The sequence below is a fragment of the Didymella exigua genome, assembly GCF_010094145.1.
Source record: "Didymella exigua CBS 183.55 unplaced genomic scaffold M421scaffold_21, whole genome shotgun sequence".
Lineage (NCBI taxonomy): Eukaryota > Fungi > Ascomycota > Dothideomycetes > Pleosporales > Didymellaceae > Didymella > Didymella exigua.
This window is the reverse complement of record NW_022984795.1, coordinates 321,686-337,648: the sequence shown is the minus strand read 5'-3', so window position 1 is coordinate 337,648 and position 15,963 is coordinate 321,686. Positions and strand designations below refer to the sequence as shown.

The window sequence follows — 15,963 nt, the reverse complement described above, 5'->3', positions numbered from 1 at the left end:
GATTGACAGACTAAGCTCGGGTTGCATACAAGACTGACTTCCTCCAGCAACTTCCAGTATCGACCTCGACGAGTGCACAGCATTCAGCCGCCACTTCCCCATAGGTAGCCTCGAGCTTGTGCCTGCGAGCATCAGTATCCCTACCAACAGCAATTTTGGCGAGCCAACCTGTCTTTCCGAAGCTATACCAGCAGTACTTGAACGACCGTCTGACAGAGCCCCGAGCCATGGGAAGCCATGTCGCCCTCTTCAACCCATCAAGCGCTCGGTATCCAGTGAGCTACTCAAGATCGACGACCTCACAATATACATGGCAGCCTGTACGGAGTACAGACGAGGAGTCGCGGCGGAATGGACGGGAGACCGCTTGCTTGCCATCGTCGCTAAGTGGAGTGCATTGGACAGGGAAGAGGGGAGTAGGATAAGAAACCGAGAAAGCAACAACAACGAGTCGACCGTTTCGCCACCCGTAACCAATAACCTGCGAAGTGTTGGAACTGGATGATTATGTCACACTATGAGTGCACAGCAGCGCCTGTGTGTCCAGATCTAGCGGTGTGTACGTCGATCGACCGCAACGCACCGAGAGGCAGTGCATGGCCCAAGAACACACATTACAAAGGAGATGACTTTGCGAGAGAGCAAGGAACTGCGAGATCTGACGAAGGCAGATCGATGGATGGATGGTGTTGAAGTCTGGATGTGACGTGTTTTGGGTACTGGTACCGGTATGGTAACGCGTCTCTAGCGCGATTTGAATCGGCGCGCTTTCCGTCATCAGCCTCAGCGGTCGTTCCATCCTTGCCTGTACAGCAAGATTATGACCATGCTTCACCAGGTAGATACGTCTAGTAATTATCGCGTACATGCTCGACATCAGCCGCTTTACTCGAAAACTACGTCCCTTTAGGCAGTTGACAAGAGATTCCGCCGTGCGCTCGGCAACGACAAGAACGCCGAGCTCAACCCCGAATTACTTCACACTGCTCATTGGTGCTTTCATTTTGTGCCTGATCTTGGTACTGTCAAATTCGCTTCCATATGGTAAGATATACTATTAGGTTACGCGATGGATCCGCTGACTGCCTGACTGCGTTGCCTTCCGCGACTGGCCTCAGGCTGGTATTTATATCAGAGCTTCGCTGCGTGCACGATCTCTTGTGAACCTCTCGACGTAGGCATATTAGAGACAGGGAAACAGTTGCACACTCAGCATGAAGGCCATTGCTATCTTCGCCGCCGCATGTGCGACTTCTGTCATTGCGGAGCCAGGGAAGGTCAAACCTCGAGCTCTGTACACCATTGAAACCGCCCCTGGCCAGACCGTGCAGATAACTGAGGAGGAGCGATGGGAACTTTCGTCTGTAAGCAGCGCATTCTTGCGCCCGCATTAGTACTGATGGATGCAGAGCGGCGGTTGCGGCAGCCATTTCTTCGACATCACGGAGTTTGACACCGAGGTCAAGGCAGTTAAGGTCCCAGCTCCATACCCATCCAAGTTCAAGTACAAGGAAAACATCAGGCGTCTATTCCCTAAGCTCAAATGGGACAATATCAGAAAAAATCTCGAGAAGTATGCGACCTACCACACGCGATTCTCCGAGACGGTGACCGGAACCCAAGCGTCCGAATGGCTCCTCGCCCAAGTCCAGGACGTGGTCTTGAAGTCAAAGAAGCAAGGCGTGACCGTCGAGGCCTTCCCACATGCACTCTGGCCCCAAAAGTCCATTGTCGTGACCGTACGTGGCCGCAGCGACAGGACGGTCATCGTAGGTGCTCACCTGGACTCAATCAACGGCGCAAACCGTACCACAGCCAAAGCACCAGGCGTCGACGACAACGCCTCTGGCTCTTTCCTACTTCTCGAGTCACTCCGTGTTCTTCTGTCTGACAAGGACTTCGGGCCAAGCAAGCTGCAAAACACCATCGAGTTCCATTGGTACGCTGCCGAGGAGGGTGGTCTGCGTGGTAGCCAGGACATCTTCACTCAGTACGCCAACGCCGGCAGGGACGTATGGGCTATGCTCAACCAGGATATGGTTGGCTACACGAAGGCTACGCTGGACGCTGGCAAGCCTGAGAGCTTTGGTCTCATCACCGACTTCACCGATCCCGAGCTGAATGAGTATATCGGCCGTGTTATCGACGAGGTAAGTCGATTTTCGCCAACCTTGACATACAATATTACTGACATGCTCATAGTACACCGAAATCGAGCGCGTCAGCAGCGTCTGCGGTTATGCTTGCTCAGACCATGGCTCTGCCACAAGGAACGGATATCCTGCTTCTTTCGTCTTCGAGGCTGCGTTCGAATACCGTAACCCTTACATCCACACTGCCAACGATACCATCGAGCACATCGACCCCAAGCACGTACTTCAGCACGGCCAGCTCGTTCTTGGATTCTTGTACGAGCTTGGGTTTAGCAAGAGCAAGTAAGCGGTTGCGTGAATGTGGCATTGGTGGAGTTGCTTAGATACCCAGAGGCGTTATGGGTGAGTTGAATAAGTCATGGGCTACATTAAGAACCAATGAATTATGATATCATGAAACGGCCCTATCACTTTCCTCGATTCCCTGGCCTGACTTCGCAGTTCCCAATCCCATGGTGTTCTCGGCTATGCTGTCTCTTGTAACCACCCTTGACCTATCCCACGCAGGTCTTTCTTCCAGACCCGCTAGCGCATCATAAAGCGGCAGCATGTGTTGATACCACGGGAGCACACAATCAACACCAGAGTCCAGTACTTTCTGACGTAGCCCATTGAGGTTCATCAGTATACTTCTAGCACCATCTGAGGCGATGAGGAAGCAAGGCGGAACGCCGTTGGCGCTCTCAAACTCGCGGATTTGGCGGAATGCATCGACGCCCGTCACGGAATGGTGACGCATTGCTTCAATGAGAAATGAGTAAGCGTGGATGTCAAGATGCCAGGAAGGTAGCTTACGGTCCATGATCACGACGTTGTACTTCATTGGGTCGTTCTGGTATGTGAGAATAGCTTCCTCTGGGGTAGAAACGGTGTCACTGCCGCATCCGATTCTCCTAAGGGTCGCCTGCATGATCTGGAAAGCTATCAGGATCTGTCACAATGGATGAATTACAAACAAGGAGCGCACCTTCAGGTTGATAAAGTTATGGTCGACGAGCAACCTCCAAGACCTGAGCACATGGTCTGGTAATGGGCATCGGATATCAGCTGGCCATCTTTTTCGAGGGCTGGCGGTCTCCACGCCTTCTATAGCTGGTAGCCTGTAGTCGGTCTCGTGGGACAGCGCCATACTGGTCAGACTTTCGTTTGGCTGATGCTCGAGTTTGCATATCGGGCAGAGACACATGTCGCATCACGGTAGGTACAATGACAGCTGTAGTAGTGGAACGTAGAATACGAAGTCCACAAAACGTTTGCGTGTGGTAGTAGCGGCTCGATGCGGGGCACTTTATCTCTAAGCAGCACCATACCGCGAGCCTGATTCTCATCTCGGTCTACGTCATCCCACTCCCCTTCCTCTCCTCCCTCAGAGCATTCTTGACAATAGCACCGCACATCTTTGCGTACGGATTCGTCCTAACACTCATCTCCCTCGCTGCCTCGTCGCCGTACCGCGCCGCAGCAGCAAAATCTTTCGACGCCAATTCCTCCAGCTCGCTCTTGCCTAGCCCCCCCAGCTCTGTACAGGTTTCGCTAGCTTTCAAGTACAGAAAAGCGCGGTGCGAAAACGCGGTTCGTAAGATGCGCGCCTGGTATGCGGAGACTGGGGCTGTCGGGGATGATGTGGGAAGGGACAGGTGGACTGCGCGGGATAGATCTGTAAAGAGGTTCTCTATGTCCGATTCTGGAGCTGAGAAGATATGTGCTTCTTTTGGAAGTGCGGCTTCGATGCGTATCCTCCGCAGTTGTGCGCGATTAACGAAGGCGCTTGGGTACGTAGGATTTGTGGCGATGATGTTTTCGAACTCTTGAATCCCAGCATCGAGTAACTCTGGGCTGGATTCGCTCGATGTGCGGCGGATGATGTCGTTCTGTTGTGTCTCGAGAATAGAGAGCTGTGATGAAGAAATGGCGGGGTGCGGAGGTAACGTTGTGTCTATGGCGGATGCATCTTTTGACTTTGCGACAGATGATGGAAGTGTTTCTGGATCGAAGAGCGCGTTCAATATGCGGGAGTCATTCGCTGACAGCGATGTGTTGATCGTGTCGACGGCCATGGTGCTGAATTCGTATGAAGATGAGTTCTCGGTGTAGTAACTTGGAGGCTGGATCTGCTTTGAACGAAATGAGATACAATTCTGTGAAGTTTTCAATTGGTGTTTCTGATTGAATTAGGGTATCCAGTCTGATACTATTCAACATGAATCTGAGGTTCGGCTTAGCAGTCCTAGAGCCGGGCAACAGCGGATATTGTAGCCTGTTGCCCAAACCAGTTAGCTGCCTTCCCGTAACGAACATCACAGCTGCTCGAGCTCTGCCATCACGACCACGCATCTTGATCATATTTAATATTGATGTGGTACTAATAAGCATGACGGTAGACTTCGATTACGCAGCGCTTTATTCCAGGGCGTTTGCGGGACTGTCACGGCTTTCCGCATTCAAGACTCACCCTGGGCGGATAAGTGCGGACGGACATCAGCGGACAATGGGCGTCGTTTCAGGAAGGTACCGCAAGTGCTCTCGGGTTAAGGACTCTGATGACGGAAACTGAGCAAAGATCGCATGGATCATAAGAGCTCGGTTCTTGAAGGAAAGCAAAGTGAGCAGTCTTTCAAAGCTTGGTAGATAAAGGCAGTCTCGGACCGCCCGGGTTAGAATTAGCAAGCACACAGTTCTCTTCTCTGTCCATATCCACTGACTATTCGACTCGACCTTCACGCATCTCGAATCAATTGCACTCTACAAGCATGGCACCTGCAGCAATATCGCCTCCCGGCTCCCCAGTGCCCTCCACCACTTCCTCCTCGGACTTCGCCTCATACCGCGGGTATCACCATGTCCACTGGTATGTCGGCAACGCCAAGCAAGCTGCTTCCTTTTACGTTGCCCGTATGGGTTTCGAGCGCGTCGCATACCGCGGGCTGGAGACTGGTTCCCGTGCAACCGCGTCCCATGTCGTGCGCAACGGCAACGTTACCTTCATCCTAACCTCACCACTTCGATGCCTTGAGCAGAGGGACCGTTTCACCGAGGCAGAGGCAAGGCAACTTAGAGAAATTCACGAGCACCAAGAACGCCATGGCGATGCTGTCAAGGATGTTGCCTTCGAGGTTGACAATGTCGATGCCATCTACAATGCTGCTGTTTCCGCTGGTGGTGTTTCGATTGCGGAGCCACATGATGTTACCGACTCTTACGGCACCGTTCGCCTTGCCACTATCCGCACCTACGGCGACACAACACATACTTTGATTCAGAAGAACACATACAACGGCATCTTCCTGCCCGGATACCGCCCAGAAGTCAAGGCTGCTGACTCCCTAAACCGCTTCCTCCCTGCCGTCACACTCGAGGCCATCGATCACTGCGTCGGCAACCAGGACTGGGATGAGATGGAGGACGCATGTGACTATTATGAGAAGGTGCTCGGCTTCCACCGCTTCTGGAGTGTAGATGACAAGGACATCTGCACAGAGTACTCCGCGCTGAAGTCCATCGTCATGTCCTCGCCCAACGAAGTCGTCAAGATGCCAATCAACGAGCCCGCTAAGGGCAAGAAGCAGTCGCAGATCGAGGAATACGTCGACTTTTACGGCGGTCCAGGTGTCCAACACATTGCGCTGCGCACAAACAACATCATCAACGCCATCACAAACCTAAAGGCACGAGGCGTCGAGTTCATCAAGGTCCCGGAGACATACTATGACAGCATGAAGATGCGTCTCAAGAAGGCCGGGCTCACGCTGAACGAGGACTTCGAGACACTGAAGAGCTTGGACATCCTGATCGACTTCGACGAAGGCGGCTACCTGCTGCAGCTCTTCACGAAGCACTTGATGGATAGGCCGACGGTGTTTGTCGAGATCATCCAGCGCAACAACTTCAGTGGTTTCGGAGCTGGCAACTTCAAGTCGCTGTTCGAGGCCATCGAGAGGGAGCAGGAGCTTCGTGGTAACCTGGTTTGAGCGAGCTAATGGTAATGATTATCTGGAAAATGGCTTAGCTAGGCATTGGTGGCGTTTTGGGATACTATACCAACATAGCAATGTGTACTTCTTCTTCATATGATAATCATACTCGCGTTTCTGGTAATGACAATATTGGAGGTGCTGTTGCTGTGCGCTCAAACCGCCTCTCATAGCCAGGCAGAAGCTGCGGTCTCGCGAGCTGGGAGGTCGTCGCAGCCTTGTCCTTCGTAAAGTCTCCAGCGTGCTCGTTCATCCTCCGTTCCCCATGAAACAACTTGCCCAGCTCCAGTGGTGACTGGAGGTCCTCTCTCTCGCTTTCACTCAGTCTATGCCTCATCCCGACGCAGCCACCACGCTTTTCCTGTCTTACCTGATATCAACAACCGCACTTTGACCAAGGTGAAGTAAGCCCTGACCTGCTGTATACTTCCGGAGTTGGGAAAGCAGCGTCGAGGTACCGTCGTTTGTGCGTTTTTGCTTTTCAAGCTCAGTCTTCCATGGTATTCACGTCATCAATAGACACCAATGTCTGAGGGGTTGCGACGCCTGGAGATCTATCGTAAGCTCACGAAGCATCGTTTTGACGCTTGATTCGATCGCAGAAGATGTATAGGCGGCTTCAGAGGCGACCGCGCACCTCTTTGTGTGCAGAGAAGGTGAACCACAAGCGAACAGTCGCGGAGAAGCGGGAGGTATACAGTTTCAATGCGCCGGTCCCTGTCAAAGCAGGACCTTGAGATCTTCAGTGGATTCGGCGCAGTGTAGCAAGCTCTCACCAGGACGCGGGCGCGCGGTGCGCCTTCCAGCTTTTCTGGCGCACTTACACATGTCTGACGTCACGGTAAACAACGCAAGTCACTCACCTCACAGTGGCAGGCGAGCGAACAAGCGAGGACGTATAAAGAATAAGAGCTCTTCTTCAACCGCCTGCGCAAGGCAGACCGCGTCAATGAAAAGGTTCGCGTGCACCGGAGGTAGTGTAATACCGGCGACACTGTGCCAATGAATATAAGCAAGCCCAGTGATCCAAAGGCCGACTCCAAAAATAAGGATAATCGTGAATGTCTTCGTAAAGACGTTTTAGCGCTCGAACCTGTCAGTGAAAGTCCTGTCGAGGCGAGTGATCAAACTTACATTAAACTAAAAAGAACAGATACTACACTTGATCTAACTAGCACTTAATTAATTAATTATACAAAGCTGTTGTGGGTAAAAATACATTAGAAAACGCAAGGCAGCTCTGCTGTACTATCTACCACCTCTCTGCTTCTTGTAAGATACTTACAGCTAAAAACAAAGGACTCTCTATAGCAGTTGCCACATAAAACCCTATAAAGAAGAAGTAGGACACTCTTAACTTACTCTAACAGAAGAAGGGACGCAGCAAAGCCCTCCTCTCCTCCCCTAGCAAAGTACGCGACGCACGTCACCACAACAGGCTTAATAAGACAAAGAGACTTGAAGAAGAAGTGACAAAACACTATTAAAGCAAGGAGCGAGCTGCTGCAACGCTACGCAACAAGTCAGAGAAAGAGAGACGCTCTGCTGCGTACGCTGCGCGCCTTAAGGCCTCAAGGCAGAGAAGAGCAGAAGAAGCTGCCAATCGCGAGCGCAAAAAGCAAGAGCGCGACGCTGCTAAATATATACAATTATCCCAATCAGGCAATCGCAAGGCATCACAGAAAGCACCTGCAAAAGTCTGTACAAAAAAGAGCCGTTCTGCGCGTGCGCGGCGTGGTGTTGTTATAGAGGAGCATCCTCCACCCTCCTGCACAGTCACCACCCGCAGCAGTCGCACTGCAACTCGCAATTATTAGTCCTTTACAGAGGACTTTTACATACATTGATCCATCACCCTACTAAATTTTCTCGCGATGATCGCTTTTGTGCGTGGCTGTACAGCTTCATTTTGTGGTGTTGAGAAAGTGAGGAAATCGTGCATTGATCCGACGCGTGCATTGACCCGGTGGTCTCGGTACCGGTAGCTCCTGATTGGGACGGGCCTCAGCATCGGCCGGCGAGACTAGAAGTGGGTGACCATCAAGAGCTGGGGTTCTGCCGAGCACTGATAGCGACGTCAACGAGCGCGACCTTGTCCACTCGATCCTCAAATTGGCCGGAAATTTGTCTCACGATCACGAATTGCTATGCACGCAATCCATAAGTTTAGATGCGTCTGAGGCCCTCCGCAGCCTTGCATTACGTCCTTTCACTACCCTCTGGAAGCTTTGTCTTCCTGGCTCGTCCTGAATCCTCCATTCACGCCTCATGGACTCGGCTGCTTCATCCTCAGACCCTAAGTCTGTGACCACAACACTGCTGCTCTCCTCACCGGCAGTCAACCTCTTGAGCACTCAAAGACCCTGAGTACCCATGGGCTCCAGCAAAACGGTCAAAAAGGCGACTGAGGACCGTTTGTGGGGACGAGATCTCACGAACTTCACCGCTATAGGACCTGGCGCTGAGCCTACCCGGACACAGCGGAAAATTTTAAATACTCGAAGCTGCCGAATCACTTCATCGCTTGACCGAATACAGTCCGAGTCCCAGTGCACCAAGGAACAAGCGAGGTTCTTTGCATAATGAAGCATTTCTGCTTTCATTCGCCTAATTGTGCAATTTCCACTTGACCCAAGAGTTCTCGGCACTGGAGCTTGTTCGCCAGCAGCCCTCCTAACACGACCACTGCCGTGCCTTAGCTGGGAGACATTCAATTCGAGGTCTACAAGATGCGATTGTTCATCTACGTCGTTCGAACGAGAACGAACACTGTGCAGCATATACCGCTGCAGCATTCGCTTGCGTCAATTACTTTGCTCGCAGTCCTCAGCCTGGCGAGTATCTTCTCTTCAGCTGGCAGATCCTCGTAATGGCTGCCGCTACTCTATGGCATACGCACGGTCAAAGATTTAGTCGGAATTGGGAGAATCGCCGCTGATCCTGCTGGCAAAGCGCCTCAGCAAGTCGCTCCGGTGGAGGAACACGCAAACGTCATGCTGAATTGCCCGGACCTTGGCTGCACTGGTCACCCTGAGCAGCTGCAAGTATCTCATGAAGATTATACTATCGAACTCGACCCGACTCGCCACATACGGCCGAGAAGGCGTATTTGAAGGGGATATCAACCAGCAGAATACATTCATATAACTCTACCAGCTCAGAGAGGACTTCCCAGTCTGAATACAGACACGGCAGCCCCTACCGTTGATTCTCACAGCTCAAATCGCGCTTTTGCTCCAGAACCATGAGTTTACCTTATACATGGTTGGCTGGTGCGACCACATCCCTGCACGAGGTCATCACAGATTCCGTCTCGACAAAGTCAATAACCATGCGCTCGCTGTCATGGATACACTGTCAGAGTTACCTGTGTCGGTATGGAATGTGGCGAGCATCGTGACAGGTGTTTCGCTAGGCACTGCTGAGGCGCAGGCCGTGCAGTATGCACAACCGAGCAAGGGTGCGCGCCACGACTTACACTAGATCATGCGCAGCCACACGCACAGCTGCAAGCCATAAGCTCAAAGCCCCTCGCTCTTGCCAGCGCATCATATGTTACGACCTCATATCCTATCGCACTCGAGTCCTTGACACCTGCTCCAGACATCGCGCTTTGCCCGCAGATACACCCTCCTGAGCAGTCCAGCGGCCAGCTTGTACAACATCGGCCACAGTTGTGCCCCGCTTTTCAGCATGTCGCACGAATGCCATGCTTACGAGTACCCGGATCTAGACACAACTCAGAGACAGATACGTCTTCTTCGGCTGCGACACAGAGCACACAACGGTCACTTGGCGCAGTATGAGCTCCACACATTCGATCTGGACAAAGCGCCGAACTACATCGCTCTTTCGTACACTTGGGGCCCGGAATCTCCAGCATATCCGATTCGTGTCAACCGCCGAAAGTTGCAGATCCGCGCGAATCTGCATGCGTTCCTCCAGGGCTTCACTGCCCGCGCCTACATCTGGATAGACCAAATCTGTATCGATCAATCGAATCCGGAAGAGAAGAATCATCAAGTCAGGATGATGGCACAGATCTATAAGGATTGCGACTCTATGATCATCTGGCTAGGAAGCACCAGCCACAAGTTCAAGGAGGCAGCTGACGAATTTGTCTATAAGCCACGACCGCACTCGCTAAGCATTCTCCTGCATGACGACTACTTCACTCGCCTATGGGTTGTGCAAGAGGTGCTTCTCGCCAGAGCCGTCCGAATTATCTGCCGCGGAACATTGGGCTTTGTCGAGCTACCGTGGAACGACGTTCACGCAATAGCAACAGGGGGTTCTGCGTGGCTGCAGCAACACGGAAACAAGAAAGCTGTGCTCGCACTGATAGCAAATCAAGGCATGAATCGATACGAGGGTATCCGGACCGTAGTCGCACGATACAGCAGCTATCAGTGTGAGAACCCTCGCGACAAGGTGTACGGACTGCTGGGAATTGTACGTTCGGACGAGCGTCTGGAAGTGGACTACAACAAACTGGTGCAAGAGGTTTTCTTGGACGCAGCGAGAGCTGTGCAGGTCTCGAAACTGGGTAGGCCTGACAGAGTCAAATGTCAAGGGAGACTCCAGTCCCTCGCGCGGGAAATGGGTCTGGCGAACGGTGACAAAGGCATGACAGGACTCCGAGGGATGCTCAGAGATGTCTTCGGCTCTTCCAAAACCGCCCGGTCTTCTCTCGCAAACCTTCCAAAGTTGGCGAGACCAAAGTCAATGGGCTTCGATCCCCAGCGTTCGGGGGCGTGTCATGAGAGTGAGGCCTCGAAACGGCTCCTGGCTCGATGGTGGTGTGAATATGAGGGCAAGAGGTACTATCACGCCTGCTGTAGCTGCGAAGCGAGTAAGATGTGTCGCTGTAATCCAGGGAAGGCGATCATCCGATCGTCGCTTGCCTTCCCTTGGGTTGCTGCTGGCGTGCAGCTTACCGCAAAGCAAAAGGAAGCTCTCGGCGGAGGAACGTCCAAGTCTGATACTGCCAAAGCGGACACTTCCGAATCAGCCGCATCTGAGGTGAAGATGGAGGACGAAAACGATTATAGCGCAAGCGAAGGGGATAATTTGGAGCAGGATGCGAATGGAATTTGAGCAGGAATGCCTGCGCTTTGAGTTGTTGGAGGTCTCTTGGTGGGGCGTGCGAGTGGATTCGGGGCACGATACTTTCTTTCATGACTGCGGTCTCGGTCCATTCTCTGAGTCGTCATCAAGGCAAGACGTTTCCTGAATAGAAGGTGATCATCTTTTGGCGATAAATATTGGTGGTGTTGTGGTTTTGTTCGGTAGCGCACGGCTATCGAACAACCTTGGAGACACCCGCTCAGTATATGGGATTTGAAGAGTGGGTCTACGGTCTCGCAGGCACCCGAGCATTTCTGCAAGACGTCTTCGGTCAAAGAAAGCTGAAACGTCCTGGTTAGCAGCCAAACAATTGTCCTACTAAGAAAAATATCGGCTTCAAGACCTCCATATCAAGTATGCACACCTGCGAACCGGGCGCTGGTGGCATGAAATCAACTATGAACAAATTTATTATGATTATCGGCCCTGCTCATCAAGACGACGTCTTGATGAGTCGCAAGATGGTGTCTGAGGCTAGAAGTTTATTGCAAGGTCACAGCGTTCGGCAATCGATAAGCTGAACGAAGAGATATCTAAGACCGTTGTTATAGTCCTATGAGGCTTCCAAGACAAGTCAGGATGAACATATCACCACCCCATGAGATAGATCGTCCGATATCGAGGACTGTCCTTTATTTTGTCAATGAGCACGAGCAGCTCTGAGCCTGATTGCATCCTCTCTCATCACTGCAGCCCAGCCCCGAGACTGCATTTGCCAGATCATGCCTAGCGTCGTAAGCACTCTCGTCGGCGGCCCTTCACCGACGCCACATTTCCCTTTATGGTCCCGTCAACCACTTCGGCCACGTCTACATCCGAACCTGAGATTCAAAATCACATCTGCTGACTCCCTCCAAGCGTTACTCCGCCTCTGAACCAGTCACTGAAGCTATTCTCGCTAACGAGCCAATTACGCATCTTCAGCTGAAGGCTCGGGTCTTCGCTTGGCAGCCGTCAGGATTGCATTGGCCAATGAGAACGAATTGGGGTAGGCTATGACACCATTCAGCTCTTGTTCCTAAGCGAACACTGCCATGCTGCTCCCAGTATCTCTCAGCATACTGAGGCACAGGCCGAATGCAGGTCTCACACGTCAGGCGCGGTGCCGATTGTGGAGGTGCCGACTACACAGCAGCTCTGTGTCGACGAGGAGCACAGCCCGCCACTGCAGGTATATAGTTATCGAGTATCGACATCTATCCAGCCTCCCATCTTCCTATCCAGTCAAAAAACCATCACGAGCTTTTCCTCTGTTTCCTTACTATTTTACGTCTCATTTCCTTCGTCTCTTTCCCAGAGTCATTCAGTATATCGTGTATTCGTCTCACATCTCTCCACTCCTGGTTTCTCGGCTCCCTCTCACCACACCCACCATCAGCAGGCTTCTATTCCAGACCTCATTCACCATGCACTTCTTCACTTCAATCTCCCTGGCTTCTTCACTCATCGCCCTGGCCGGAGCCATCCCGACTCTGACCGAGCGAGCATTCACCTTCTGCCCCGGGCAATCGCACCTCACTCCTGAAGTCAAGTGTTCCAGTGGCTTCATCGGCTGCGCTCCATACGAGAAGGGAAGCGAGCTCTGCAACGGACAGAAGCGCTTCTTCAACGACTGCTCCGGCGACGCAGGCCTAGGTTCATTCTTCAACTGCGCCAACGGCTTCAAGGGCTGCACCACCAACCCAAACATCTGCGACACCAAGCCTTCGACCGGCAGCGATACATCGTCCACTCCGCCAAGCGTTCCCTCAACGGCGCCTGGCAGCTGTCGCGCCGGAGAAGGCACATGGTACAAGTGCGCCACCGGCTTCGAAGGATGCAGCACTGACCACAGCGTCTGCGACAAGCCGTCGACAGCCCCCGCCGCGCCCGGCACAGGCTCAAACTGTCCCGCCGGCTCCTCATTCCACGTCTGCGCCAGCAACGGCTTCCGGGGATGCAGCACAGACGCGCTTATCTGCGACAAACCCACAGCTCCAGCTCCAGCCCCAGTCCCAGCCCCAGCTCCCAAGACCGCAGACAAGAACCCCGCAGCGCCGTCGCCAGTCTGGTCCTGCCCCAAAGATACCTGGTACGCCCGGCTCAACGAGTGCGGCAGCGGCTTCGTTGGCTGCACGGGCTCGGCGCTCGGCAGCAGCGTGGATGTGTGCGCGGGCGAGAAGAGGTTCTGGGGCTCATGCCCGGCTCAGCATGGCAATTACTATAACTGCGCGAATGGGTTTGTGGGATGCACGACTGATGTTGCGGTGTGCGATAAGAAGGCGCAGTGAGCGTGGGTTGGGTGCTTGTGTGAGGCGTTGGGTGCTTGTGTGAGGCGTTGGGTGCTTGTGTGAGGCGTTGGGGCTTGGGCTAGAGACTCGTTTCTTGCTGTTTTGGTGGTCTGGTTGGTGTTGTGTGTGTTGTGCCAGCGGGCGTACTGTATATTGTTTTACGCGTACATACCACATTCCTTACCTCTCTACTATATATACCATACCAATCTTTTGACCTGCGCAGCTTCAATCGCTTTGACATGCATACGCGTGCATTGGATCGACGAGTGATGGGCATGTTGCATTGATGCGAAGACCATTTTCCGACGCCACGCTGCACGTACAGTAGCAGTATATCCAAAATCAAATACATGCAAATGAGCCATGACGTATCGCGTCCCCGTGCTCACTGCTTCAGAATAGCCTCCAGCCTCTCCAGCAGCAGATCCGCGTGGTGTCTCTGGAAGATCAGCATAGGCCTGAGGCGCACCGCGTGCGCACCGCTACCGCCGATATTCACACCGTGCGCCTTGGCGGTCTTGAGTATCTCATCGCGGCGCGGCGTGTCCCAGGCAATAAACGTGCCCTGGCCCTGTCCGCGCAGGTTCTGGATGTCCCCCGGGTAGCGCTCGGCCAGGCGCTGGAGGCCGGCGTAGAGATAGTCGCCGGTGGCGGCAGTGTGGGCGACGAGGTCGAGGCGCTCGATCTCGCGGATGATGGCGCGGAACAGGATGGCGCGCGCAGGATCACCCATCCACGTGTTGAACTGGCGGTAGGGCTTGTTGGGCCGCAGCGCGTCGTTGCCGTAGTAGTAGCCCGCCGTCTGGGCCTTCTTGCTGAACGTCACCATATCCGGCGGGGAGGCGAGGTTCCAGTGGTCGTGTGCCCAGAACCTGCCCGTCGCGCCGACGCCCGTCTGCACCTCGTCGACAATGAGTAGCACGTTGTTGCGGGCCGTGATGTCGCGCAGCCCCTGGAAGAAGGCGGGCGAGGCGTGGTTGTCGCCGCCCTCGGACTGGATGGGCTCGACGACGACGGCGGCGACGGGCTTAGGGAACTCGCGGATCAGGCGCTCCGTCTCGGCGAGGCAGCGCTGCTCCTCGGCGGCGTTCTCGGCGGCAAAGTCGGCGAGCGGGTACTGCAGGGCGGGGAAGGGCGCCTGGGGCCAGTCGAAGGCCGGGATGTCGAGCTTGTGGATGGGCTTGGAGCGGGTCGTGGACAGGCTGCCGAAGAGGCGGCCGTGGAAGCCCTTGCTGAAGGACATGATGGACATGTCCGGGGCGCCGGGCGCCTGGTTGTCCATGGCCGAGGCCACGTCGGCGGCAGAGAAGTCGGCGTCGTAGCTGCCGCGCTCCTGCTGGCGCTTCCACATGAAGGCGGCCTTGTACGCGAGCTCATTGGCGTCGGATCCGGCCTGAGCGGTGAAGACCTGATTGAGGCCCTTGGGCGCGACGGCAAGGATGCCCGTCTCGAGGATGTCGGCCCAGTCGTGCTGCGGGAAGTTGCCGAGCGCCGGGCGGTTGATCAGCGCCGACGCCATCTCGGGCGACGTCGCGGCGAGCTGCAGGGCCGCGTTGTTGTAGCCCACGGGAATTGACGCAATCTGCGCGTACACGTCGAGGAGCACGTTGCCGTCGAGGTCGGCAATGTAGTTGCCGTAGCTCTGCTGGTAATTGGCCATCATGTTCAGGCTGCGCGTGTCCGTGACCTTGCCGAGCCGCTCAATTGCCGCCCTACTCTTAGGGCCTGGCATCTGCGTCTTGATAATAGGCTGCCTGGGCTCGTCAGGGAAGAAGGCCTGCTCGCTTGCTTCTGGCGACACGGCCGCCGCGCCAGCAGACGCATACTGCCTGCGCAGCGCCTGTGCAGCCGGGCGCGCAACCGACGACCGCGCGCGGCGTGCTGTGCTGAGGAGAGACGCCATTGCGAAGCTGGCCGCTCAGGAATATGTCAAGCAAGTGCGGGCGTGGACCAGAGCTCGCGAACTCGTTGCGCGGTGGAATGCTGTAATTATGGCGTGCCCTCGGCCTTCGAAAGATATAGTTAACTAGAGTCGGAACCAGAGCAGCGTGAGTAGCAGTAGCACCCTCGGAAAGGGCGCATTCCACTTTATACCCCCCTCCGAATAATGCGAGATACCGCTATCAGTCACGACCAGACGTTGCACGAACCCCAGCAACTTTCCCAAACAGAGCTAGCTACTCCACGCGACGCGAAAGCTTAGCCGCGGGGTCCCTAATCGCCTAGCCCCATTGGGAGAACAGACGCTGGCAGCGTGACCACTACACGCCAATGAGCAGCCGCGCACACGCCCTATACGCGCGAGGCAGGTCATTCCGAGACCTGCTGCACGACCTCTTTACTCCGAGCATTGCTTTCCGACGGACTGTTGGGGAAACGGGCGTGTTGTTTGGCGCTGGGAACCTGGCCTGCTCCGTCTCGCCTTTGTCATTGTTGCAC

At 54.3% G+C, this 15,963-nt stretch overlaps 8 protein-coding genes across 8 annotated transcripts; 5 read left to right on the top strand and 3 right to left on the bottom strand.

Annotated features, from left to right (window-relative positions):
• The first annotated feature begins 53 nt into the window (after positions 1–53).
• M421DRAFT_422614 (uncharacterized protein) lies at positions 54–697 on the top strand. The gene is made up of 2 exons (XM_033593223.1): positions 54–124; positions 171–697. Exon 2 carries the CDS (start codon positions 311–313, stop codon positions 503–505), a length of 195 nt encoding a protein of 64 aa, XP_033446901.1. The 5' UTR covers positions 54–124; positions 171–310; the 3' UTR covers positions 506–697.
• Positions 698–859: 162 nt separating this feature from the next.
• Positions 860–2,518, top strand: M421DRAFT_422613 (Zn-dependent exopeptidase). The gene is made up of 4 exons (XM_033593222.1): positions 860–1,044; positions 1,094–1,364; positions 1,410–2,150; positions 2,203–2,518. Exons 2-4 carry the CDS (start codon positions 1,215–1,217, stop codon positions 2,437–2,439), a joined length of 1,128 nt encoding a protein of 375 aa, XP_033446900.1. The 5' UTR covers positions 860–1,044; positions 1,094–1,214; the 3' UTR covers positions 2,440–2,518.
• M421DRAFT_422611 (uncharacterized protein) lies at positions 2,482–3,404 on the bottom strand. The gene is made up of 3 exons (XM_033593221.1): positions 3,121–3,404; positions 2,949–3,066; positions 2,482–2,894 (listed from the first exon to the last, which is right to left on the bottom strand). Exons 1-3 carry the CDS (start codon positions 3,280–3,282, stop codon positions 2,545–2,547), a joined length of 630 nt encoding a protein of 209 aa, XP_033446899.1. The 5' UTR covers positions 3,283–3,404; the 3' UTR covers positions 2,482–2,544.
• On the bottom strand, positions 3,388–4,472 carry M421DRAFT_422610 (uncharacterized protein). The gene has a single exon (XM_033593220.1). It carries the CDS (start codon positions 4,208–4,210, stop codon positions 3,488–3,490), a length of 723 nt encoding a protein of 240 aa, XP_033446898.1. The 5' UTR covers positions 4,211–4,472; the 3' UTR covers positions 3,388–3,487.
• A 53-nt stretch (positions 4,473–4,525) lies between these two features.
• On the top strand, positions 4,526–6,267 carry M421DRAFT_422609 (4-hydroxyphenylpyruvate dioxygenase). Its single transcript, XM_033593219.1, has one exon. The coding sequence runs from the start codon at positions 4,904–4,906 to the stop codon at positions 6,119–6,121; it is 1,218 nt and encodes a 405-aa protein (XP_033446897.1). The 5' UTR covers positions 4,526–4,903; the 3' UTR covers positions 6,122–6,267.
• Positions 6,268–9,817: 3,550 nt separating this feature from the next.
• On the top strand, positions 9,818–11,221 carry M421DRAFT_93872 (HET-domain-containing protein; the record flags this gene model as incomplete). Its single annotated transcript, XM_033598153.1, has 1 exon — positions 9,818–11,221. One exon carries the CDS (start codon positions 9,818–9,820, stop codon positions 11,219–11,221), a length of 1,404 nt encoding a protein of 467 aa, XP_033446896.1.
• A 1,436-nt stretch (positions 11,222–12,657) lies between these two features.
• M421DRAFT_6908 (uncharacterized protein) lies at positions 12,658–13,521 on the top strand (the record flags this gene model as incomplete). The annotated part of the gene is made up of 1 exon (XM_033596582.1): positions 12,658–13,521. One exon carries the CDS (start codon positions 12,658–12,660, stop codon positions 13,519–13,521), a length of 864 nt encoding a protein of 287 aa, XP_033446895.1.
• Positions 13,522–13,909: 388 nt separating this feature from the next.
• On the bottom strand, positions 13,910–15,427 carry M421DRAFT_102371 (4-aminobutyrate aminotransferase; the record flags this gene model as incomplete). Its single annotated transcript, XM_033586767.1, has 1 exon — positions 13,910–15,427. One exon carries the CDS (start codon positions 15,425–15,427, stop codon positions 13,910–13,912), a length of 1,518 nt encoding a protein of 505 aa, XP_033446894.1.
• Positions 15,428–15,963: the final 536 nt, after the last annotated feature.

Bases quoted from the DNA above. Each gene is read 5' to 3' on its own strand.
- M421DRAFT_422613 (XM_033593222.1), top strand. From the start codon at position 1,215: ATGAAGGCCATTGCTATCTTCGCCGCCGCATGTGCGACTTCTGTCATT. The intron at 1,365-1,409 runs GTAAGCAGCGCA...TGATGGATGCAG, and splicing joins AGCGATGGGAACTTTCGTCT to AGCGGCGGTTGCGGCAGCCA. The intron at 2,151-2,202 runs GTAAGTCGATTT...ACATGCTCATAG, and splicing joins TCGGCCGTGTTATCGACGAG to TACACCGAAATCGAGCGCGT.
- M421DRAFT_422609 (XM_033593219.1), top strand. From the start codon at position 4,904: ATGGCACCTGCAGCAATATCGCCTCCCGGCTCCCCAGTGCCCTCCACC.
- M421DRAFT_422610 (XM_033593220.1), bottom strand. From the start codon at position 4,210: ATGGCCGTCGACACGATCAACACATCGCTGTCAGCGAATGACTCCCGC.
- M421DRAFT_422614 (XM_033593223.1), top strand. From the start codon at position 311: ATGGCAGCCTGTACGGAGTACAGACGAGGAGTCGCGGCGGAATGGACG.
- M421DRAFT_422611 (XM_033593221.1), bottom strand. From the start codon at position 3,282: ATGGCGCTGTCCCACGAGACCGACTACAGGCTACCAGCTATAGAAGGC. The intron at 3,067-3,120 runs GTGCGCTCCTTG...ATAGCTTTCCAG, and splicing joins ATAACTTTATCAACCTGAAG to ATCATGCAGGCGACCCTTAG. The intron at 2,895-2,948 runs GTAAGCTACCTT...TTCTCATTGAAG, and splicing joins CAACGTCGTGATCATGGACC to CAATGCGTCACCATTCCGTG.